This window comes from Alternaria infectoria, assembly GCF_024043175.1.
Source record: "Alternaria infectoria strain BMP 0036 chromosome Unknown scaffold_25, whole genome shotgun sequence".
Classification (NCBI taxonomy): Eukaryota; Fungi; Ascomycota; class Dothideomycetes; order Pleosporales; family Pleosporaceae; genus Alternaria; species Alternaria infectoria.
The window spans coordinates 44,465-68,702 of NW_026250714.1; the positions used below are offsets into that span (position 1 = coordinate 44,465).

General features: G+C 52.8%; 10 protein-coding genes across 10 annotated transcripts; 2 read left to right on the forward strand and 8 right to left on the reverse strand.

Moving 5' to 3' along the window:
- Window positions 1-274: 274 nt before the first annotated feature.
- Window positions 275-758, reverse strand: J4E92_009540 (uncharacterized protein; the record flags this gene model as incomplete). The annotated part of the gene is made up of 3 exons (XM_051500886.1): window positions 275-361; window positions 434-546; window positions 650-758. The coding sequence occupies 3 exons, from the start codon at window positions 756-758 to the stop codon at window positions 275-277; spliced, it is 309 nt and encodes a 102-aa protein (XP_051348829.1).
- A 3,654-nt stretch (window positions 759-4,412) lies between these two features.
- On the reverse strand, window positions 4,413-5,064 carry J4E92_009541 (uncharacterized protein; the record flags this gene model as incomplete). Its single annotated transcript, XM_051500887.1, has 2 exons — window positions 4,413-4,718; window positions 4,792-5,064. The coding sequence occupies 2 exons, from the start codon at window positions 5,062-5,064 to the stop codon at window positions 4,413-4,415; spliced, it is 579 nt and encodes a 192-aa protein (XP_051348830.1).
- A 2,178-nt stretch (window positions 5,065-7,242) lies between these two features.
- On the reverse strand, window positions 7,243-8,210 carry J4E92_009542 (uncharacterized protein; the record flags this gene model as incomplete). The annotated part of the gene is made up of 3 exons (XM_051500888.1): window positions 7,243-7,751; window positions 7,797-8,003; window positions 8,051-8,210. 3 exons carry the CDS (start codon window positions 8,208-8,210, stop codon window positions 7,243-7,245), a joined length of 876 nt encoding a protein of 291 aa, XP_051348831.1.
- A 555-nt stretch (window positions 8,211-8,765) lies between these two features.
- On the forward strand, window positions 8,766-10,972 carry J4E92_009543 (uncharacterized protein; the record flags this gene model as incomplete). The annotated part of the gene is made up of 8 exons (XM_051500889.1): window positions 8,766-8,892; window positions 8,944-9,024; window positions 9,075-9,282; window positions 9,460-10,064; window positions 10,115-10,180; window positions 10,253-10,312; window positions 10,360-10,405; window positions 10,453-10,972. The coding sequence occupies 8 exons, from the start codon at window positions 8,766-8,768 to the stop codon at window positions 10,970-10,972; spliced, it is 1,713 nt and encodes a 570-aa protein (XP_051348832.1).
- Window positions 10,973-11,463: 491 nt separating this feature from the next.
- On the reverse strand, window positions 11,464-12,317 carry J4E92_009544 (uncharacterized protein; the record flags this gene model as incomplete). The annotated part of the gene is made up of 2 exons (XM_051500890.1): window positions 11,464-12,073; window positions 12,130-12,317. The coding sequence occupies 2 exons, from the start codon at window positions 12,315-12,317 to the stop codon at window positions 11,464-11,466; spliced, it is 798 nt and encodes a 265-aa protein (XP_051348833.1).
- A 621-nt stretch (window positions 12,318-12,938) lies between these two features.
- J4E92_009545 (uncharacterized protein) lies at window positions 12,939-14,489 on the forward strand (the record flags this gene model as incomplete). Its single annotated transcript, XM_051500891.1, has 1 exon — window positions 12,939-14,489. The coding sequence occupies one exon, from the start codon at window positions 12,939-12,941 to the stop codon at window positions 14,487-14,489; it is 1,551 nt and encodes a 516-aa protein (XP_051348834.1).
- A 2,447-nt stretch (window positions 14,490-16,936) lies between these two features.
- Window positions 16,937-17,554, reverse strand: J4E92_009546 (uncharacterized protein; the record flags this gene model as incomplete). The annotated part of the gene is made up of 3 exons (XM_051500892.1): window positions 16,937-17,133; window positions 17,200-17,439; window positions 17,494-17,554. The coding sequence occupies 3 exons, from the start codon at window positions 17,552-17,554 to the stop codon at window positions 16,937-16,939; spliced, it is 498 nt and encodes a 165-aa protein (XP_051348835.1).
- A 633-nt stretch (window positions 17,555-18,187) lies between these two features.
- Window positions 18,188-18,579, reverse strand: J4E92_009547 (uncharacterized protein; the record flags this gene model as incomplete). The annotated part of the gene is made up of 2 exons (XM_051500893.1): window positions 18,188-18,435; window positions 18,519-18,579. The coding sequence occupies 2 exons, from the start codon at window positions 18,577-18,579 to the stop codon at window positions 18,188-18,190; spliced, it is 309 nt and encodes a 102-aa protein (XP_051348836.1).
- Window positions 18,580-18,919: 340 nt separating this feature from the next.
- On the reverse strand, window positions 18,920-21,146 carry J4E92_009548 (uncharacterized protein; the record flags this gene model as incomplete). The annotated part of the gene is made up of 4 exons (XM_051500894.1): window positions 18,920-18,999; window positions 19,466-19,615; window positions 20,024-20,275; window positions 20,837-21,146. The coding sequence occupies 4 exons, from the start codon at window positions 21,144-21,146 to the stop codon at window positions 18,920-18,922; spliced, it is 792 nt and encodes a 263-aa protein (XP_051348837.1).
- A 299-nt stretch (window positions 21,147-21,445) lies between these two features.
- On the reverse strand, window positions 21,446-23,327 carry J4E92_009549 (uncharacterized protein; the record flags this gene model as incomplete). Its single annotated transcript, XM_051500895.1, has 2 exons — window positions 21,446-22,611; window positions 22,679-23,327. The coding sequence occupies 2 exons, from the start codon at window positions 23,325-23,327 to the stop codon at window positions 21,446-21,448; spliced, it is 1,815 nt and encodes a 604-aa protein (XP_051348838.1).
- Between the last annotated feature and the right edge of the window lie 911 nt (window positions 23,328-24,238).

A 24,238-nucleotide genomic window follows, 5' to 3' on the forward strand; every position in this document is an offset into this window, starting at 1 on the left:
CTTCAAGGCGGTCTGTGACAGGAGGTCAGCTATTGTGGGAGAAAGCAACACAGTTTGGAGGAGGCGCGGTCCTTGGAGAGATAAAGAGTTTCGTGAAATGTGACTGAATTAATCGTGTCAATTGGGTACTGTAGATAGCTCATCATGCTATGATCCTATTTTCCCTTCCGCCGCTCCCGTCGTAGTATGAGCCAGTTTGATATGGCGCCCGGCGTCCTTTTGTAACCCAGAAGGGAGTCTCGTATATCGATCTCGTGTGTCGTACGTGATTCGTTTACTGGCCGACCTTCTTGGTCTCCTCCTGCAGCTCCTTGATCTGCTGCTTGGTGTCCTTGCCGGTCTCGGAACGATCCGCCTTGATCTATACTCTCCGTTAGCCAATGCCCTCACCACCATGTTCTTCCATCTTCCTGATAAGGTAGATCCAACTTACAGCGCTCTCGCTGTCACTGGCAAGCTGCTCCTCCCAGTGTTGCTTGCCGTCCTTCTTCTTGTTGAGCTGCTCCTGCTTCTTCTTCTCGACCTCCTCGGCGCGGTTCTCAGAGTCTGTTCGCTCATGTCAGCTCGGTTCCTTCCCGTTGTAAGATATTGGCACGCATTCAATGCTGTGATTGTTGGCGCTAAGCCGAGGTTGGCGGTGCGGACGTACGGAGAGCCGACTCCTTGCCAGCGGTGCGGGCTATTGACTGGGAGAAAGCAGCACGCTGGGCAAAGGCAAAGGGAGCGCGACGGGTCGCGAAGGCACGGATAGCGGACATGGCTGGTTTCGGGGGTGTTTATGTGGAGGGAAGTTTGCGGGGTTTCGGCGGTATAGCTCGGGACTTCTAGCTTTGGGTATGTTTCTGTGTGTTCGTGTAGCTTGACAGGAGGAAAGAAGGTCAATTGAGTCGATGGAGTATCTTAGTTGTATAGAAAGAGCTTGCAAACTTGGCAGATGGACGCTTCAGAAGGAAAGGTTGGTATGCTGGAGAAAACACACGTTCCTCGGTTAGTGGACGTGACTAGCTCCAGCACACGACGTCATACTTTCCCCGGCCGGCAATCACCATTACGAACATTGGCCGATTCCTGTCAGCCACTCGACGGAGCCTCATTAGTCATGCCCTTGCGACAACTTACTCAGGTCTAGATCTGCAGAGGCTCTTGTGGATATGCAGGCCGCCCAATTCCAGCATAACGTGCCTGTAGCCATCTGGAGCTTGTGGTGTCAGCTGCTCAGAATCTCAGATGCCACCTGGCACAAAACAAAGCATCGGTTACACATCACCTCTTTCTCTTGGCCATGCCATCGCACGCCCCAGTATCTGCCTGTCTGTCTTATCACTCGTACCTGGGTATGCCAACGCGACGATGGAGACGCACAGACCAAGACACGCGATTCCAATAGACCCACTTACACGTCGCAATCGCCATAATGAACGACGACTTTGCTTGCGATGTCGAACCCAGGCCTAGCGAGACGCTGTAGTCGGCCGCAGTGTTAGAGAGACAGATAGCAACTCCTTGCCGCTCGACGAAAAGCACGTGAGACCACACCAGACTTGCTGACACGAACGTCATGTCCATGCTCGAAAGCATGGCGAACATCGCAACTAGTAGCCGAGCCCAGCGGATTGTTCGCGTTGGTCAGAAAGCAATAAGAGACGACTAGACACCAACACGGAGGTGTCTACCATCAGACTGAAATATGCAGTTGGCCAGGGTAATTCGACTCGGTTCGTGGTGTGAGAACCATGTCCGAAGATGCGGAGGATGGATCCCATTTGACTGATACAAAATTTTGCGTCGTCGTAAGCATTTCGAAATCGTGAGCCTAGGAGAGCCTCATTCAGAGAAGGAATATGCGAGATTACAGACATACGGTTGCAAAGTGCACACGTTTATAACGAACATGATCTTTATGGAGAAACGGCATTTCCTTCCAGACCGCCACTGAGCTCCCATGATCCTTCTCTTTGTTCTCGTCGTCTTTTGATTCACCCTGTTTCTACTGCCTACTGCTGGGGGTTTTGTAGAGTTACGCAGAGAGACGTGTGTTGCTTTCGCCAGACTAGTGTAGAAAGCGAGTGCGGCGTTAGTGAACTGCCTTGCGTGGCAGACGTGAATTTTTCGAGGTCGGCGCTGACGGTACAAGTCGAGCCTCACCAGGAAAGCACACAGGCTATTTCTTATATGCTACGAGAAAAATACGGATGCTCGGCGATGCTGTCGATTACGCGTACGTTGGTGTAACTGCTATCTATACCAAATCTCTATCAATTAAACCATAAACATGGGGCCTAGATGAGCGGCAGCCAGCTCGCGATCTCTATATTTAAGTTGGAGATCATCGCGAGTTCCATTTAAGCAACACCTGTTCAGATACTAAACCTCCTTTTGGTTTCTTGATCTGTGGTACCGCTAAACAAGGTTAATATCACGTCTGCCGTTGGAAATGTCCACATCGACACGCCATTTCATCCGACTTTCTAGATGAACAGCAGAATATGTGCCTTGTATTGAAACAGCATGCAGTGATGGTCGTGAGAGTCAATATACTAGCGCAACTCGATTCCCCGACATCTCCTGTAGTGTAGCTAGTGCGCTAACACGATATCGCGAAACACGTCAGATGCGTTTCGTCCTACAGACTAAGAAATGTTCCATGAGCATACAACATGTATGTACTCCACATCAATATCACCAATACGCCGATTTAGCATGTATCAAGACCCCATCTCAATAGTCACACGCTCTCCAATCCAATTCTGGTCTTCTACCATCAAACCTCCCTAGCCTCAGCTCCAGCTCGAACACCAACACCATCAACAGAAAAACAAACAAACAACCAATACACTCAACCCCCCTATCACCACACCACTTCCCAAACTATCCAACCACGTGCCGCAAACGACTCCAGGGCAGCGGTGCACTAACACTTAGCAACGAATCTAGAATACGCCCATCACACCAGCTAAATCTCGCAGCCGCGCTCCTCGTGACAACTTCCTCAGGGCCTTTTATCTAAACTTTACCCATCCGTCCCAAGTATATCCCTCACCTATCCCCAAGCTAACCTACCAACCTATCAACTCACGCCACCCAAGAAAGACTACAGGGCTACGAATCGGCATAGCTTCCCCCCACGAAACTAGCCTGCATCCAGTGATCTTAGTCAGACTAGCATCGAGTCGGAAGTCCGGGGGGGAAAGAGCCTAGCCTGGTACCTGAATGGTCACCATGGTCCCCGGAAAGCTGGACGCTGAGCTGAGCAGAGCTGACGAGGGGCCGGCCGCGGCGTGGTATTGGCGTGCGGGGTCAAGATAAACGATCTTATCTCGAGTTATCCAGCTCGGTACCATGCGAATATGCTCGGTACCATACTGATACCGATTTCGAAAAAAAGTTGCTTTTCAAGTCAAACTTCACACTGAGCAATAGTGGATGTGGATGACAATTTGAACAAAGATTGCGTAGATTCCATTCCTAGGATATGTCACTGCCCCCGAAGACTCCAAAGAGCCATCGAGGCGTGTAGATATAAGGTAAGAGAGAGAGAGAACAGAGCTCTCATCTTCTTCCAAGGAGAGAGAGAGAGGAGTATCGCATAACAGCGATAAAAAAAGGAAAAGACGACATCCAAGAAAGAAAGATCAATCGCAAACCACACACAACCCACGCCTAATCCTTTGGGGGCGGTGTTGTCGTCGTATAAATCCTCGTACAGTTGGAAAAGCAGAAACAAGACGAAAAGATAGAGAAGAGAGAGCAACACCGACGGAAAAGCGAATTCCAGCGCCCAATGACTGCGTAGAATCATCCCAGCGTCGTTCGTACAACAAACGACTACTACCAAACAAAGAGTAGTGGTTTGTGACAATGCGAAGAGGAACCCAAAAGATAACACCACCGATTGATGACTCCCACAACATGTACGCTCAGACACCGTCGCTTTCGCAAGATAGGCGCCCAACAAATGGTATATACCGACCGCTTGAAACCCGAGAGAGAGAGATAAGCCAACCGCACATAGGAAATCTACCCTTTGTAATGGCAAACGTCGACGAGACGCAGCCGGGCAACAAAGATACAGAAACACCGTTCTGTAACCAACAAGTTTTTCCAATAGGAATAGCCAGAAATGCGAGACCCAGAAACACCGTTATGTGCAAACCGCCGTTGATGCGTTAGCGCTTGTAAAGCAAGGACCAAAGCGCTCTATCCGGAAATGATGTGTTTTTCGCTATAATTGCAACGCCGTTGCCCCGTTCAAGTGGTATACCCAAGATGTCGAAGAAGATATCGTGATTTATACAGGGAGAGCCGGTGGATATCGAGAAGAAGAGGATTAGATCCAGGTAGCCACTAGCCTAGCAACACAGACGCCGCAATGTTGACCGAATAAAGACGCTCGGCCACGTGCCTGCAAGACTTTACCAGCGTCGCGACATGAACTGTTGCTGCATCTGTCGGTTGGGGGAGACAGAGGGAGGTGGGCTGGCAACAGCGCGTGTCGAGGGGTCGACGATGGGGATGGCATTGCGTGTGCGCTGGGCTAGCGGCTGGTGCAGCTTGGTTTGCGAGTTGTTCTGTTGGAATCCGACGGGGGTGTACGGGTTGGGAGCCGAGGACAGGACAAACGAGGGGGTGGGCTGCAGCTGGTGCTGAAGCGGCGACTGTTCAGGCGAGCCGCTCGATAGCGACGAGCGGTCTGAGCCGGACGAGTGGATGGATTGCAACTGTTCATCGAGTGTCAGCGCCAGTTCAGGCGGAGTCGACGACATGGGCGGGTGGCAAATAATGGCGACTTACATCATCCTCGGTGAGCAGGTGGAAGGGGCAGAACATCTCGTCGTCCTCGATGTCGAATGAGCGGGCGGCCTCGAAGTCGCGCTTGTATGCGATGAGGGTGGGGGGCTCGACGTTGAACTCCTTGGGGGTGCGGACTTGGCGGAACTGCTTGTTGTGCTGCTGGGCCGAGATCCGGGGCGCCCTCCGCGATCGGCCGCCGTGGTGGTTGTGGGTGTGGGCGTTGAGGTGCTGGGGGTGGTGCTGCTGGGCACCGTAGTTGAAGAATTGCGACATGTTGGCGGTGGTGGTGGTTTGTGGTGGTCGTGGTTGGGATGACTGTTGGGCGGGGAGGGGTTGTGTTGTAAGCCAGGCAGCGCGACCACAACAAAGGCGAAACAAAGGGGTATAGCTCGGAAAGCGGCGGGTAGCGGTGGTGCAAGATGCAGCTGCGGTGTGCGAGAGAGATGCGGGTGGTTTTAGTTATTAACTACGGGTATTGCGATGCGAGGCTGAGAAGATGTGGTGAGAGATGCGGTGCAGAAGTGCGAGGAGCAGGAGGAGCGAAAGGGCTGGAGATGAACAGGCTGGGTCAAACGAGATGTGTGGTGTCCGAGTGCCTCGATTTTAGTGCGAGGCCCGCCTGATTGGCTCGCAGCCCTGCTAGTTCGCCACTCCAGCGCCCCCTTGGACTCGAAGCGCTCTAGCGCCGCAGGGATTAGCCGTTAGCGCCCTGTGCACGCTTCTGCGCTGCGAGGTCAGAGACGCCGCCAGGTGTGCGCAGACGGATCGCCTCCCGGGCCAGCCTTCATCCCTCCTGCCTCGAGCATCGAGGCAGCTTGGTTCAATAGTCGGCCACGCCTATCGCGCACTCCTAGTCCACCTAATCGATAGACTTCAGATAGACTCAGATGAGGATGCGCGCAAAAGTAAATCCCGGGCGGCGGCGCATCGTCAAACAGCCCTTATGCGACACATGACGCTAGGAGCTGCCAGCCCAGCGAGGCTGTGAGCTGGCTGGCAAGTGACCACCCACCGTCTTCTGCGCCCTGACCGCTTCTTCCGCACCTCTACCGCCGTCGCCAGAGGAATGCAGGCTGCCCATCCGAGCCACTGCCACCACCGCCTGTCCCCTCGAGGCCGCCCTCCAGAAGCCTCCGGGACTTGCACTTGCGATGCGGCCGCCCTTGCCGACGACTGAACGCTAACGCACCTGTGCCTGCGACGGCCAGCAGCAGCTTGACACCGTGGTTGAGCCCATGCCAGGATTCGCTCGTGGCCGCCGAGTCCCTGCCGACGGCGCCTGCCAATCCCTACCATTACGACGCACTGCCCATGTTCTGGAATGCCAGCTCAAGCACCCGCCTGTCCATGAATCTGTTGAGACCACGACCACCTGCTGACCAGCGCGACACCATGCGAACATCTGCCTCTGGGCCACGCCGTTGCACCTCCGAGTGCCAGTGTCTAAACGCCGACGGCCATGCGAGACGTTTTCCACCCGTCAGTGTTTCCGAACACGCCCGGGCTTCATCTCGTGTGACGTCCCGACGGCTGGGATACAGCGCTCTAGCCAATGGGACGCTGCCACTAGCTGAGACCAAAATAGCGCAATGTCTTCGTTCTGCCCGGCCCGGACGCTCGACGGCCTGTCCAGTGATCGACGGCCTTAGGCAGGCTGTCGTCACTCCATCTTGGTGCCATGTCGTCGTGACGGTCGTGTTATGGGTACTCCATGACGGGCATCGCGACCTCTTCATCGGACCCTGACCTGACCATCGTGAAGTGCCGTGACGTCCATCACTCGCAAACATTTCTGCGACGGGCCAAGCTTCCTCGCATGAAGAACCACTTCAGCTCGAAACACGCTCATTTGATCGTCTCTCTACCCTGTGAAATGCGCAACTCGACGCGAGTGTATTAATTTATATGAAAGCAGGCGAAGTGCATGTATTGGATGCATAACTGATGTCGATGAAAAATCCTACTGTGAGGCTGCTTACTGCTTAAAGTGCTGACCACCCCGATAAGCTCGCCGACAGGGTGGCCGCAGCTCGTGGTGGCACAGCGGAGTGATACCTGGGGAAGCCCTATGCTGCGGCGGGTGGCGCATGGCCGCTGTAATTGACAAGCAATGCATGTCCTTGAAGCCGTTTCGTCTGGCACCAGGTCTTCGGAAACACAACGGTCGAATGTTTGCGTACTCGAGAAAGAGCTAAACGCGCCATCTGTTGCGTTAGACATAAACGAGCGTAATGCCTGGGAGCAAGCAACCCAAAGTCTTCGTTATGTTAGAAGAATTAAATATGTCAAGTTCATCCTGCGGAAAGCTAGAAATAAAAAATAGACCTGCTCGTGTGTGTTGAGCTTGTTGGCTGTACGGGATTCATACAGTGCTCATAATACTGTCGAGCTGCCAATACTCAAACCCCACTCATCAATCTCCAAAGATACCCCTTCGAGCCAAGCCAAAATCTACTTGTCCAGACCCCTTGCCTTGACAAATTTCGCAATCTGGTCTTTGCACGTCTTATCAGTGTACGTCTCCCAGACTTCATACAGCGATATCAGCTCCTGCGTGCACTCCACAACAGCCTCGATATCCACACTGCTCTCAGCAAGCCAGTCGACGAGTTTCTGTATTCTCGCCTGCATGCCTTGTCCACCGCGTGCATTGCCCAGCGTCTGGAGTGCGTTGTTCATCCCAGCTGCATTGACTTGCGAGCCGATGGGCTTCAGGACGACTGCCAAGAACATCGCCGTGATGGCAATGACATGTGGTGCGTGAAGCAGCGGGAGATCTGTGAGGTAGTGATCGTTGATGATGGACCATGCCAGAGCGTTCTCTTCTTGTGTCAGTTGGAACTGGGTTTGCAGTTCCGCAAGGCTGCGGTATGGGTGGTGGAGAATTAGTTGCGAGTTCATCTCGGAGATGAGCGTGAATTCGCATTCGCCAATCTTAGAGACGTCGTTGAATGATGTGTCTGGAAGATGTTAGGATTGTTTGGTTGATGTGCATGATGACTTACCCCAGCAATGCCGTGCTTCTGCCAGTACCATTCTGATGTGTTGGGGGCACTCTTCCATCTTACACGCTAGGTACAACGCTGTTGCCAGAACGAGCGCTGGATTTGTCCTTCGGATTTCTACCTTGGCGTAGAAGCGTCGGACGTATACTTGAGCAGTAGCCAAAGCTTGCTGTCGAATTCCCAGTGGTCTTGCCATTTTAGACAATTCTAATAAATGTCAGCATGAACCCGAATCACCAGGTCACGTTACTGACGATGCGAAAAGTAAATGCTCAGATGTCGCCGATCTGGTAAAGGATATAGGTTGACCAGGTTTCTCTCTGCGTCTTCCATTCTCTTTCGTTCAAGTGCCAGCTCTTGCTTTGTGAAAGTCCAGAACTTCCGCTGTGTTGACTCCCAGTAACTAGACGACATGACGGCGACCGCGATACAAGAAATTATACTGTGAAGCTGAAATTACTGATTTGCTCAAGCGACTGTTTGAAGGAGTCGTATGCCCTTCGAGTGGTGCGATAACCCTGTCGGATGTCTTCTCAACAGTGAACGCGAATTCGTCAGGCTGATGATAGTTTGATAGTACGGACGCCAGTGAACCAGTAGGCCGGGTACACGGCGACAGGAAACGAATCTCTCAATGCATTATCGGATGATGATCGATATGAAGTGAGTGCGCGATGTGAAGCGTAGAAGGGGGTGTCGGGGTTCAGACGCGGTGTCCAATCAGATGCGAGCGAATGTTAGGCTCCTGTCGTGGCTTCCCTCGGTGTTGCGGCATGGGAAGCTAGCCTCTTTCAGCCGCCCTCTCCAAGCTTTGAGACTGACCTCATACCCCACGTCGAAGCCTATACGAGCCCGTGTCCCTCCCAGCCAGCCATTCCTCTCGCAATTCACCTCGCCCGGTGCCGATAGTCGCCCTCCCGTGTGTGTCGCGACCCTCAGCCATGATAGACCGGAGATAGCAGGACGACAATGGACACACAGAGCGCAAGCGTTGCCGACGGCAGGGTGGACGAACTATGGGCAACTCTCGACACGCGCAAACAGGGCCATCTTGACCTCGCGGGCCTCAAAAAGGGGCTGCGGAAGCTGGATCATCGTAAGGGAGGATGTTGCGCGCAAACTTCAGGCCGCTAACCCGACATTGTAGCCTTGAAAAATGCGGACCAGCTCCTGGACGAGGTGATGCAGGCTGTAGATACCGATGGGAATGGAAGGATCACATACCAAGGTGGGTACGTTCTCTCTACCCTAATTACACGTATACTGACGCGATTCCAGAATTCCGCAAATTCGTACACGAAACCGAAAAGGAGCTTCAGCACCTATTCCAGACCATCGACTACAACCACGACGGCAAGATCTCCAAGGACGAGCTGCGCTCAGCTTTGCGAACGGCCGGCCTCACAGTGCCCAACAGTAATCTCGACAAGTTCTTCACGGAAGTGGACACCAACAATGATGGGACCATCAGTTTTGAAGAATGGCGGTATGTACCCAGTCAGTTTGCGGTCGTCACAACGGGTGGAATTGGAGTGGCATCTCACACGGTGGAAGCGCAAACCGACTGAGACCATTGCCGTTTGGCCTAGAACCGCGACAGAATGTCAACATGCTCTGCAGAAGGCGCGTTATGACTTTCACGAATCTTACTAACTATGATTAGGGACTTTCTTCTATTCATTCCGGTCAGCGCACCATCCCTCGGCGCCGTAATGTCGTACTTTTCCGCCACCATGAAAGTAAACCAGGAAGGCGACGTTGCCATTAGTGACGACACAATCCAAGGCCTAGGTACTACACAGCGTTTTCTTCGTTTTTTCTTTGGTTCCCTTTTCATTGTAGCGCACACACCGCCCTACAATCCCCTTCCGCCAGAGCCCAGCGCGCCGCTCGACATGGCTTCATCTACTTCGACACTTGCCTACCAAGGTACCCTCCCGCCACGGTCTGCACACGAGACGAGCAGCGCTCCTCTCGAAGAGATACGGGCAGGACTTATAGAGAGCTTAGGAACCATGCTGATTGCTTGTGTTCCCAATCCAGGCTATTTCGTGGCGGGAGGCGTTGCAGGCATTGTTTCTCGCACCTCCACTGCTCCGCTCGATCGTTTGAAAGTCTACCTCATCGCCCAGACCAATGTTGCGGAAGAAGCTGTCGTCGCCGCCAAGCATGGTAATATCGTTAAAGCTGCTATGAACGCTTGGAGGCCACTTGCGACCGCCACCAAGGAGCTCTGGCAGGCTGGCGGTATGCGCAGTTTGTACGCTGGTGAGTATCTGTCACTGCTTTCTGATGACTGGAGTTGACGTTTGCCATAGGAAACGGCTTGAACGTCGTCAAAGTGATGCCGGAATCGGCTATCAAATTCGGCTCTTACGAGGCAAGTATAGTCAAATAAACCAACCGCTTCCCCTAACTCGCGCAGGCTGCGAAACGCGTCTTCGCTAAGATAGAAGGACACAATGACCCCGCCATAATACACTCATGGTCGAAGTTTGTTGCTGGTGGTCTAGCAGGTGAGTTCTCGGGATGATGTAATCGGACCAGCGCTGACCTTCCTCAGGCATGGTCTCACAATTCGCCGTCTACCCCATCGATACCCTGAAGTTGTGAGTAGAGTCAAGACCTCCATCCAACGCGCGCTAACCCAACCCAGTCGCATGCAATGCGAGACCGTCTCCGGTGGCTTACACGGCAACCGACTGATCTGGGCCACAGCAAAGAAGATGTGGAATGCCGGCGGAATACCCGCATACTACCGCGGTCTGCCCATGGGCATCGTCGGTATCTTCCCCTACGCAGCCCTCGATCTAGGCACATTCGAGTACCTCAAACGCTACGTCGCGCGTCGCAACGCGAAGCGACTTGGATGCCACGAACAAGACGCCGAGCCAGGTGGTTTCATGACAGCAGCCATTGGTGGTTTCTCCGGCGCATTCGGTGCAAGTGCTGTTTACCCGCTCAATCTCCTGCGAACACGACTGCAGAGTCAAGGTACTGTTCTGCATCCGCGGACGTACACGGGCATCATGGATGTCACGAGACAGACCATTGCTGGTGAGGGTGTAAGAGGGCTATTCAAGGGTCTCACACCGAATCTGCTCAAGGTCGTTCCTGCCGTCTCAATCACATACGTCGTATACGACAAGTCGAAAAAAGCAATCGGCCTGCCGTGAGGCAAGAAGCGCCACCACTACAATGTTCTGAAACGGTGGGGTGGGAAGAAGATTTCCATCATCCACCTACTTCACAGCACCAAACGACACGGCCATCAAGTGGACGTGTCCCTTTGCATATCAAAATACAGCGATACCCTTCGAGCTCTATAAAGCATCACTACTAGCCTTTTTATTTCTTTTCTTCTTTTGCATCATGGCGTGGCGTTTGGGCGTGGGTGGTTGCGGAATGCAGCTTGGGCTCGGATTGAAGACGACAAAGCTTCTGAAGTGGGGGATATGTGTTGGTGAGGGTATATGTGTGCGGTAGTAGCTGTAGTAGCAATGATCAAAAGTAAGAAGTGGATAAGATGTCTCATTCTTAGTGCAGTATGGGACTGACAGCCCGTATCTTTGAGTGTGACATCTCCATCAAAAAAGCATCTATTCCCTCCCTCCCACCAAAAAAACGCCATCCATCTAACCCAAACATAACGCCCTCCCCCACCCTCTCACTTCGTAATAACAATCAACAACACCAAAATAATAATCAACACCACAATAACAGTCAAACTCCAATTCTCCCTCGCCTTTCTACTAAACCGATCCAGCCGTCCCCTCGCCCTCACAAACTGCGCCGCATGCCGATCAACCCCTTCCTCCACATCATCCAGCAACATGACTTGCCCGTCTAGCTCATCCCCTATCTGCATGGAGAGTTCGCGTTGTCGCCCGATGGACGCGCCCAGGCTGTCGAGTTGGGAGTCTTGGTCTGCGATTACGCGCGAGTGGTATTCGTGGATTTGCGTGTTGTCGAGGGATGAGTGGTCGGGCGTGGAATCTGAGGGGTCGTCGCGGTAGGGGAAGAGGGAGGTGCGGTTTGGGTCGTCGGATTCATCGGAGGTGTTGTCTGAGAAGCGGACGGATTTTGAGGTTTGGCGCGTGGGAGCGGGTTTTTTGGATTGTGCGGCGGCGAAGTCGGAGGTTAGGGAGGGGGTGTTGGGGGAGGTTAGGGTTGGTGATGTTGGTGTGTTGGAGGTGGATTTGGTGGTGGTGGGTTTGAATTGCGATGTTAGTTCTGCGAGTTGGGTGCGTAGGCGGGGGAGTTGTGATGTTATTGATCTGAGGGTACGTTAGTAAACCATGTTCCTGTGTAGAGAGATGTCGGGTGGGCTCACTCGTCCGAGGTGTCTTGGACTTGCGACTCCAGCGACTCGATGCCGGAGCGCAATTGCTCCAGCGAGCGCGAGATCTGGCCATCTTGGCTGTTGGAGGGGAGGTTGAGGGAGAGGGCGCGTTGGCGCTCGAGCAGGGAGAGCTTGACGTGGTCGGCGAGGAGGAAGAGCTGTGGGGGGTTGGTTGCCATGGTGGCTGTGGTTGGTGAAGGTTGGTGAAGGTTGGTTGCAGGCGGTGGTGTAGTGCGTGGTACAGGGACCCAATGCGCCGGAGATGGTAGGCGCGAACGATGCGAGGGAAAGCGCGAATGACTTTGATAATTACGAGTGGATGCGACTATGTACAGCAATCCATGGATGTGAAACAGACACACGACGTTGCAGCTAAAGCGCGAGTGGAGATGGCAAGGCTGCTGCACTCCAGGAGCGGACCGCTGACGACAGGCCCACTATGCCGTGGCTGGGCGGCTGGGGCATCATTGGTGGGGAGCGGCCAGGGCTGCACCATGTCGCTCTGTCGCGCAACCTCCAAGCCACGGCATGCTCCCTTCTGCTTCGGGAGAATGTGCCATCCTGACCGCCCGACATAGTCTTTGCTTCTGGCGCTCTGCAGCCCCCCGTGGATGACTGGCAGGGCGACCATCCGACCAACAAACCCCCCACAGCCACCTCGATCGACGCTCAAGAGGAGACCCGAGACAGCGCATCTCACCGCCGACTGCACCTGCCCCGACGCGAGTGAACGCGATTCTCTTTCATAAGCGTCTATCCGTCGCCAACTCCCGCCAACCCACCACACCAACTCCCCCAGCATGTCGTCGCCAAGCCCCATCCCACCCCCGAACGACCGCCGGTCTTCACGCTCGTCGCGCTCGTCTAGCAACGCCAACTGGACTGGCTGGGCCGAGGAGCAGCACGGTGGAATGCCCGTCGGCGGCCCTCCCAGCAGCCCCTCGCCCTTGGCCGTCCGCGTCTCAAACTCACCCTCAACGAAGCGCCGTCACAGCCGAATCGTCAAAGTACCCCCCGAGTTCGCCAGCCTAGAATACGTCTCCACGCCCGACAGCAACCTCACCTGCCTCATATGCCACGCCCCCTTCGATAAGCCCGTCCAGCTCTCCTGCGACCACTACTTCTGCCGCGAGTGTCTCGATCACGCATGGGCACCACAGCATAAGAGGACCTGTCCCACGTGCCGGCATGCTGTTGAAGGCGACAGTGACATTCGCCCGGTGCCTAAGATTATCGAGACGATGCTGGACGAGCTGGTCGTCAAGTGCCCGAACACCAAGGCAGGCTGCAACTGGGTCGCCCAACGCGTCAACGTCAACGACCACGTCATGCTGTACTGCGAGTACACGCCTGTCGAATGCTCTGCCGCAGACTGTCGCTTGCAGATATCACAGAAGGACTTCCACAAGGGCTGCTTGCATTACACCGTCAGCTGCGAGGACTGTCACGCTTCGCTCCTCAAGAAGGACCTCGAAGAGCACCAGCGGAGCCTCTGTGCCAACCGCTTGACCACCTGCACGCTCTGTTCGGCTGAGATACTGCGGCTAGACCTCAAGCCTCACATCAACAACGACTGCCCGAAACATGTCATATCATGCCAGGGCACCATCGTCGGATGCAAGTTCCAAGCCGAGCGTGCCGACGTCGTACTCCACGAACCAACCTGCGCAATGGCAACCATGGCGCCCCACTTCCGCGAACAGCAAGCCCGCATCGAAAGAAACGAGGCGCGAATGGAGCCCCTGACTAGGAAAGTCGGCATCCTCGAAGACGGTCTCACCAACATCACAAACTACCTGTATCCAGCCAACGGAAACGACGCCTCCTTCCCTGTTACCGATCCCCTGGACCCCAACGACACCGACCCCCAAGCACCCACGCCAGACTTCCGCCTCCCACCCGCTTCATTTCCACCCGTCCCACCAGGCGGAAACGACAATAACAACTCCGCTCAACCTCCTTTCGACTCCCAAGTCCACCACCTCCTCACGCTGCACGACTCCCTCCGCGAAGAAGTATCCCGTATCTCCAACGCGCTCACCGACCTCGACGGCCGCACCAACATGATGATCATCAACGAGAGCCAGCGCTCCAAAGACGAAATGCTGCACGTCAACGCCGCAATCAGCAACATGCGCATGCACCTGCAATGGGTAGTCAGTGCGACACTCCAACAACGCTCCAACGCTACCGCCACTTCCAGAACACCAGGGACCGCAGGCGCAGGCGCAAGTGCGAGCGCCGCGAGTAACGCTACACGTGCGGGAAGTGCTAGGCCTGGTCCTAGTGCTACGATGCAAGGGCCCTTCCGTAGGTTGAGCGACTCTAATAGACAGGATACGAAGTTGTAGTTTGTAGTGGTAGTAGTAGTATCCCTTCTTTTTTCTTGCGTTTTATGATGGAAATGGATATGGAAATGGAAATGATCGCAGGTTCGATCTATGATGGGATGGATATGTCTTTATGAAAAGTGTTTCTGTGGCGTTTAGGGAATGGGGGAAATGCGGGGTTTGGGATCATGTACGACGGACGCGTGCCTGGGTGGGATTAGGTTTATATACCCCTTCTTCTTTGATGCTGGCGCGGAATGTGTGGCTGTCGCCGAGCAGCGAATGCATGACGAGAATGGGAATTGCGAAATAAGATACCAAGAACTACACAAAACAATTAAGATACATTAACTACAATTCCTATCATCGCAATAAACAACCAAATTCCCGTCGCATCTCGCACGTGAAGTCGTGTATACCGTCAGCTGCGAATTCGTGTCGGCGGATCATCGGTGACGTCATGCATGTGGTTTTATCGGACCCTGTATGTACCTGAAGATCGATTACGAGGCGGCTCGAAATTATCCTGGACGCAACGACTAATTTTACTTATCTTTGCATCAACGGGTAGCTGGACGTGTTCTTTTTCTCTTTGCAATGGCGGGGAATACTAGTTCTGACATTTTGATTGTGAGTTTTCTCATGTTTCTTCACGAGGTTGTCGCATGCGTGGACATTGGCATCTGGCATCTGCGTACCACGCGACCGACATCGCGTCTTCTCCATGCAATTAATTGAAAACGAGAAAGAGATGGATCCGAACAAACACACCACCTCATGCCCCAGAACTCATACGTACCAGAAAGGAATTGACTAACACCACCAAAAAAAGGCCGGCGCAATAGCAGCCTTCACAGTAGACCTCCTCGTCTACCCACTCGACACAATAAAAACGCGCATCCAAAGCCCGGAATATGCTAAACTCTACACGGATACCCGGACGGGCAAGGTGGATCCAAAGTTGTTCCGTGGTGTGTATCAGGGGATTGGGAGTGTGATTATTGCTACGTTGCCGAGCTGTAAGTGAAAGGTTTTTAAACGTCGGGTGTTTTTAGAGGAAGAGGAAAAGAGGGAAAGAGTAGGGATAGGAGGAATGAGTAAGGAAGCGCGTTGGGATGAGGGAAAGAAGAGAAGGGAAGGGAGGATGTCATGGATGTCAGGGATGTTAGGGAGAGGTTTGATGAGCAAATAGTTGGGAGGTTATGTGTCGTTCGGACGGAAAGAAGGTGTCTGCGAAAGAAGGCATTTGCGAAAGAAGGGGAACGCCAGATATTAAGGGAAAAGTATACCTACTAACCACCCCAACAGCAGGAGCATTCTTCACAACCTACGAACACACAAAATCCCTCTTCACCCGCCTAAACACCAATACCAGAAACGAAGCCATCCTCCCCATAGCCTTCGTCCACGCCTCCGCCTCTTCCTTGGCAGAACTAGTTTCATGCGCCATCCTCACCCCCGCAGAAGTTATAAAGCAAAACGCGCAGATGGTCTCCGTCCCCTCCTCATCCTCCTCATCCTCCTCTATGAAGCCCTCCGCCTCCACAAACGCCACCCTCCAAACCCTCCAAAAGTTCCAATCCAACCCCCTCGCCCTCTGGCGCGGCTACACCGCCCTCGCCGGCCGCAACCTCCCTTTCACAGCGATACAATTCCCTATGTTCGAGAGACTCAAAGAGGGGATTAAGAAGTACAGAGATGATAAAGGGTTGACTAAGGGGGGTATATTTGAGATGGGCTGGATTACGGCGCTGAGTGCGGGGAGTGCGGGGGCGGTTAGTGCGGTGCTTACGACGCCGGTGGATGTTGTCAAGACGAGGGTTATGCTTGCTGCTGCTGAGGGGCCGGGGGATGGTGGGGTTGGGAAGAAGGGGGGGAATGGGGGGAAGGGGAGTGGGAAGGGGTTGGTTGATGCGCTGGGGAAGGAGGCGGCGGGGACGAAAGACACGGTTAAGAATGCGGCGAGGGACGCGGCGGATTCGCTTAATCCGATGAAGTCTTCGCCCTCGCAGTCGAAAGGAAGGAAGAGTAGTTGGGCGGTGGGTAAGGAGATTGTAGAGGAGAAAGGGTTTAAGGGGCTGTGGAGGGGTGGTGCGCTGAGGGGTGTTTGGACGTTCATTGGGGCGGGCTTGTATTTGGGGGCGTATGAGAGTGGGAGGGTTTGGCTTGCGGGGAGGAGGGGGGAGAAGGTTGATGAGGATGATTTACTGTAGTGGGCGTAGCGTTGAAGAGAGATTTGATAGCACGCTGTCCTTATTTGATGTGCGTGACGGGTATGTAGTATCTCAAGCAGTGTTGATGGCTAATTCCCAGGTAAGAACTGGGAACGTCGGCTTGTTATGCTCGATCTGTTGACCTGCGATTACCCTTCATGTTCCTTCCAGCAGCGTTGTTCGTCGTAGGACATAGCCCGGAAGAGACCCAGTCCATCATGAAATGCTCATAGAAGACACCAAGTGGCGTGTAGCCTAGTATCGCATCCGCTTCCTAGCTAATTCTTTCTCGGCTTTATAAGCTCTCGTATTTAATTCATACTCATTTTCTGGACGCTCTGACTCTAGGCGTTGTTCCTCGGTTCCATCCGGTGAACCGTCAACACGTTCCTGCTTGACAGAACGCCCAGCCAAGTTGTTGGTCTCCTTGTCAACCGGCTGTACATCAGGTTCTGTAAGTGCGTAGTGTTAGTAACGCACACAAGGGATTCTCTGGAAGTATGTGCATGAGGACTTACGAAAGCGAGGTCGCAGACGTTCTTGCAGAGTCCGTAGCGTCTCCTCCAGGCTTTCTCCAAGAGACATGCAATTCTGACTTGAAAAAAGTACTCTCCACGCATTGCTTGTCGGCGCGTTTATGGTGACAACGTGAGATTTGTAGACATCGAATGAGCAACCGGGCAGCTTGTCAGTGGAGTTGATGACGTCCATGAGGCAGTCCAGTGTTAGCTCTCGCGAGTATAAGATACGGGCGTGAACTGGTTGAGTTAGCGTTCCTAAAATGAATAGACGAGTATAGATAGAGCACGAACTGCAGATTTGGTCCTTCATCTCCTTCTCCCAGATGATGTTCTCGTACTTGGACATGGCCATGGTGCTTGCGGTGGTGCCTTGGCCCGGCAACTGGACGTTGAGTGTGGGATGTTGTAGAAGTGGTGGGTAGAAGCGTTGGAGCTCGCTGTCGAAAAGTCTCTAATCGACAAGAAAGCGGGACTCACTCTCACCTACCGCTCTTGTTATGAGCTAGCCCAAAACGGAGACAGCAAACAATCGCTGAGCAAATTTTCAGTCTTTTCCCAGGCGGACGCTGACATGTGGCTCGGTATGTTAAGAGTAGGAGTGTACGAAGTGAAGTAATCCGCATGATGGCAAGTTATGATCGATGGACTGCATTGCTATCTATTCAGGTGGTGGCGCATACATGTCTAACTTTCTGCATATAGACTGTGGAAAACACTGGTTGTATCTTCCTGGCTATGCCCTTCCGACGTCCCAATGTTTTATCCAGAGATACTCTCGCGCATGGGAAGATCATCGCTACATACGAACGTTTACCCACAGATCACTCAAAGCACGTCTGATCCTGTCGTTTCGCTTCTCTCTGAGTACGGTTCCAACGCTGATTGCGCATCCATCAGAATCGGAGTGGTGGATGATCTGATCACGAGACTTCTTTGTGGCCTCTCTTGCCCATGCTGTAAAAAGGTACCTGATCAGCACACGAATCTAAATCTGGCGGCTGGGTAACTTACCGATACTACTGCCCAACTGGCCCTGCATTTGTCCTAGAAGAGCTTTCAGGCCCAGAGTGAAAGTCTCACACTGCATAGTGATGACAAACTCTAAACCGCTGTTCGTAGATGGCGACTTGTATACGATGAGGTGGATTTCGTGGTGTGTGACTGTAGGGTATTTGGAAAACTCTTCGACAGTAGTGTGGAGGACGTCGAAGAGTGCAGTGGCGGAAAAGCTATCTGTGTACATTGCGCGAGCAAGCGCTGTAGAGTGGTCATCAGTATTTGACAATGCATATAGCAGCTTGATAGGTAGTGCTTACATTTGATCTGTTCTTTCATCTTCTCTTCCCAGATGATCGTCTCGTAATTGGACATCGCCATGGCGACAAGAGTATTGAACTTGGAAGATACGTGGGGCTGTTTTATCCAACAAGTGGGAGGTGGAAGGATTCTAGTTGTCGCGTTGGAAATTTCTGATCAGGTGCAGAGAGTACAACTCACCTTCACCTCCGCGCTTGCGTCTTGCGCTAGCTTGTCTGGGAAGCAACATATAAACATTTGCCGAATATCTGTCTTGGGGTTGAAAAGACTCACGAGATGGAACTTTTCATCGATTGGACGCAATGTTATCCACCTAGCTGGTAACTCTCGCAGTGCTATACAGACTTATGCATGTGCCTTTAGGTGGTGCTTCTGTATCTAGTACGACAAAAAAGCCCATCTATGCCCTAATAGCTCGAATCTCTCCACTCGGGAATGCCTGGTGCGAGAACATCGCACCATTAGAACCACTGTCACCAACTACTACCGGTATGTCTTCAAGTTACCAAACCGTACCTCCACTCCGCCGCATCTCGCTCCATTTTGACCGCTGCGGCCTTTTCAGCTTTAGCCTTCTCAGCTGTTGAAGCAAAGTGTCAGTTTCATTTCTTGGATTTTGGACTCATTGGTAAATTGACTTACTGATGCGATCATGCAATTTCAGCTGCAGTATCTCCAGCAGAGCGTTCAGTCCATCCGCTGCAGTAACTTTGGAGAAACAACTCTGCAGGCCCTTCCAACTAACAAGTGAATCCTGCGGGATGTAGACAACTAGGATGGTGTTGTACGATAACCCTTCCGCGCGGTCGATCCCACGATGAGAGTGGACGACGTCGAAGACGGTGCCTTGGGGATAGCTCTCTCCATAAACGGCACGCGCGTGAGCTGGGTAATGATACCGAATTAGTTGTTTTTCTGGCGTGAGTAGTGAGAAGTGATTACGTACACAGGATCTGTTCCTTCATCTCCTTCTCCCACATAATGGTCTCGTACTTGTTCATGGGTTTAGCCTCTGCGGTCGCGGACTGAGCCATCGCTAATAGTCGGTTGTATGAGGTGAGGTAGAAGATAGTGTAGTAGGATGTGCGAGAAGTTTCTTATCCGCGTAGGTACTGTGCAGAGTGCGACTCCGGATTAACCTTCACCTCCGCGCCCGTGTACTCAGCTAGTCTACATTTGGCAGTAACAAACACTCGAAAGTCCAACACCAATGTCGTCATCAAGCCGTGGTCATCTCAGAATAAATATCCATTGCACGGGTCGCAACCGAACATCCATCAGTGACTGCGACTACGATCAGGACTGCGGCTACGACCACGACCATGACTACGACTTCGACCACGACCACGACTGCCAGCGCGACTACGACTACGACTACGGCTACGGCGACGAATACGACTATGACCTCTCTTCCTCCCTGGGCGATAAGAATCTAAATCTTTCCTCCAGCTGCCCTTTGTCGCGTTCTCAACGTCATCATTCTTGTCCGAAGTCCCTGGCTTACTCTTCAGCTTATCCAGCGTCATATTCAGTCCCACTCTCATCTGCTCCAAGAGACGTTCCAATCCACTCGCAACATCAACGTTACCGTCAAGAGAATAAAGTCGTTTCCACTCAACGCTCTTTTGCGGCCGCTCGTACACGATCAGGTGAATGCTGTAGGGCTTTTCCTTGTCTTTTTCCTCTTGGGAGTATGTGTGGATGATGTCGAATTCTGAGCCGTAGGGGTAGCCGGTCAAGAAGGCGCAGGCGTGAGCTTTGTGGTAGGATGGCGTTAGCGGTAGTCATTGACTTATAAGGTATGGGATGACTGGGGGTTGGGAGCTGGGACTACGTACATTTGATTTGATTCTTCATTTCTCTCTCCCACAAGATGGTGTCGTACTTGGACATGGACATGTTGTTAAGATCGTGTATCAGTGGAGGAACGGCGATATTCGTTGCGAGGTGTCGAGACAAGCAAGGCACAACAGTTGAAGCTATGGTATCAAGCGTTCTGGAGGAACAAGGCACGAGATATACACGTTACTGTTTGTGAATAGTCTTTGTTTGATAATGTGAGCATCAAGCGCCCTACCGGCATTGATAGACATTTCTAGCATGCACGATCAGTGTCTCGTAACGCCCCAAAGTGAGGGCTGTAGGAGAGACCATCATCGTTGTTCACCTGGGCATACATGTAGAAGTATAACACACGATATAGCGAGCGCACGTCCTAAACCTGCCTCTACGGACTCGGTGGCATCCTCGGCATACGCACTACATCAATTCACGCTAGATCAGCACAATATTCCTCAAATGTCGCAATATGACTTACTTATCATATCCGAGAACTTCGCTTGCAGGTCCCTCACGAGTTCCTCCAAACCTTCCTTCTCGGCAGACTTCTTGTCAACAGACAGAAGAATTTGCCAGCTTTTTGATCGCGACAACTCGTCAAACGCCATGAGATGTGTGGCATAGCCTTTGTATGTCTGACCTTCATTAACGAGATCTATCGTACTGGCCACGACGTCGAATACGGTGCCGGGACGGACGCGGGGGCTAAACACGGCGCGTGCGAGAGAGAGAGCTTTCTTCTTCAACGCGTTCTCCAAAATGATATCTTCGTGTTGAGTTGAGGTCATGATTGCGGTGCAGTATGGTCCAGAAGAGGGGCCTCGCAGATCGCTTCTTATTTATGGTTGGGAAGACACCTCGTGGCTAGTCAGTTTGTTGTACCCTGAGGTAGGTCACGAACAGCAACAGCAATCGCCTGCAAGGATGCTTGAGCAGAGGAGCTCAGTGCTGCAGAAAACCGCGAGTGCTTTGATTTACTTCATTGCGTGACTTCTTAGACACACGAGTGTCAAGTTGCTTCCTATTCTGTGGATCTAACAGCCCATAGATCCACCACCCACCATCCACCACCCCATCCAACCCTCCCTCAAAGCATCTTCCCCCTCTTCCTCCTCCCAACAACCCACCTATGCGCAACATCATAAACCGCCCTCGTCCAACTCCTCGTAATAATCTTCCCCTCAAACGTCCCACTAACCCAACTAAACAGCACCAGCAACGCAGCACTCAACCCAAAAGTCAACCCAAACGCCCGCCAATAACTGTCCACCTCGAATTCCAGCCCCTTGAACTGAATGCTAAAATACCCCGTCATCAGCGTCACAGGCGTGAACAAGATGGTAATCTTGGCAAGCAGCAAAGTAACCCATGTGAGGCGCTCGACCGAGAAGGATTCTTTGATGGCGATGAGGTTGAAGTTCATCATTACGAGGGACTCTTTTTGGTCGAGGCATTCGGATATTTCGGAGAGGGCGTACAGCTGGATGCGGTCTTTGAGGCGTTCGAAGCGGACGCGCGCGGCGGAGCTGAGGGCTACGCCGAGGAGGCTGTCGGCTTCGGGGACGAGGGGGCCGGGGGAGTCGTTTATTACGGGGTGGGAGGAGATGAGGGAGGCGTTGCCGGAGAGGATGTGCGAGTTCTTAAGTGACGCGAGGGTGGCTTCTTGCTTTTTGAGGACGCGCTCGATGATTAATTCGTAGCTTTGGTAGACGCGTTTTAGGACGGCGAGCTGGCAGCCGATGTGGTGGAGTTGGTCGACGTGGGTTAGATTGGCTGTCTGAAGCATTTCTTGTCGGAGTCGGTCGAGCTCGGCGGCGTAGCCGTGCTCGCGGCGGGAGATGAGATCGAAGGTTGCGCCCCAGTCTTCGAAGAGGTAGTAGAAGAGCAAGCCAGGGGCATCCGTGGGACGGTGGGCTGTTTCCTCATCGCTGCTGCCGAGACGTTGGCGGATGGGTAGCTGAGTGAGCGCTGCCTCCCTTAGCGGCGTCGGTGCTTTCGTAAGTTGCCTGAAGACGTTCACAGTATTCCGACGTGTTGTAAAGAGCACTTTCACGTCTTCTTTGTCCAAAGCAGCGTTGGCGAACGGGAATGGGTCTTCGGAGATCGATATCACGGTTTTATCTTCGCATAAGAGAAGCCAGTTCCATACACGTTTGCCGTGGGGCACGTCTCGGGTTCTATCCGAGATTATAGGGCGGGTGTTGGTTTCTTTGCTGCGGACGTTGTGTAGCGAGTTGTAGCCTATGCCCATATCTGTTTTACTGTCAGCAGAGGTTTTCATCTAGGGCCTATGTCTCTTGTCAAGCAAAGGGTAACTTACATCTCCGACCCTGATCGACGGTACTCCAATGCCATACATCGTCTACTAGCTGGTAGTGATCCAAATCTCGGACCAGCTCCAACTGTGTAGATTGCATCAATTCGGTGAGACCGATACTGGATTCTGAATCCAAAGCTTGTTCATTCGCCTGCTTCGCCTTTTCCCTGATCGAATTGGACATGTTCGATGTGTGTGATTTGTGGGAGAACACCGATCTTAGGGTGGAAGAACTCTTCTTCATGCGCAAGGAAGGGTTGTTACGTGGCAAAACGTGATCGCTCGTCATCATGCCCAGCAGTCTAGGCGTGAAGTCGAAGTGAGAGGCTAGCGTTCTGATCAGCTCTTTCTGGTTGGAGGGATTCCAGATGTTGATCCATCGCGTATGTAGTTCAGTCGGTCGTGGCGATTGCAGCAACTTCTTGTACGCTTCGGCGTTGAGATCGAAAGCGCAAAAGGCATCACCTTCATCTTCTCCAAAGTCGATACAGAAATTGCGGCACCTGTGCTCTCTTGTTTGCCGGTCGAAGAGGTCGAAGTTCCGGTCCGAATCGAAGTTACGGAAGCATTGCCGAATATCGTCGTTGCCTGTGTCTTGGTAGTATGGGGGCAGGTCCTCGGCAGGTGACGCGGGCCGAAAAGGATATGCCATAATGAGAGAATGTGGACTTTGTTGAATCGTATGCGACGTGGGTAATAGCGATAGGAATAAGCGATCTGTTTGGATGACGAATAGTGCCGAACATCTGAACTGGCGATGTGACTGAAGCTCGTGCTGGGATCTTCGTGGGTATGTTTCGTGTGTACCTTACAGTGCGAGGTCACGCGGTGCGGTTGAGGCTCATGCCGGCAAGAAGTCTCACCCAAGGCAGGCTAAAGGTTCGCAGCTGCTTGTGCAACTCCACATCTCTTACCATTCTAGTTTGTACCCAACTAAAGGTATCCTCTAAAGGTACTCGCCAGGGATGACGCTTGTGTAGCTATGCGGATCACGGCGCATGCCTTTGGAATGCAGTATGGAGGCAGCCAACAAGATACAAACGCCTTCAGGTACGTTGCGTCCATGACAAAGTAGAAAGAACAGAGGGATACGGAATTGAATACGATGCACAGATACAACGACATAGCAGTTCGACCTGAAATAAACTTAGCAGCTAGGTCAAGGTACCTAGGTAGTCCGGACGGAGACGTTCGCGCATCGTGAACAGCAGATGATCAATAAATACTAGGCGAACAGTCGAAGTAACACCGCCAGTTGATCTCGTGCAGTGATGGATGCGTCGGAAAGTTACGCAGCAGTCATGGCTTAGATGGAGGATGATGACCTGGTGTCGCGTGGTCTGCATCGAGATGGGCGGCTGACTAGTGGGGTCGGATGATTGCGCTTGCCCCCTATTAGACGCCAAGCGCGCCTTCCCAGATAGGCAAGTTCTGGAAGCCATCGAAGACGGTAGGGTTTCACTGTCAATGAGTCCAAGTTGAGTTGCAGTTCACAGATGACGTCGAACTGAATCCGCCCCAATAACGGAAGACAGCTGATACATGCAGTGAAGAGATATAATC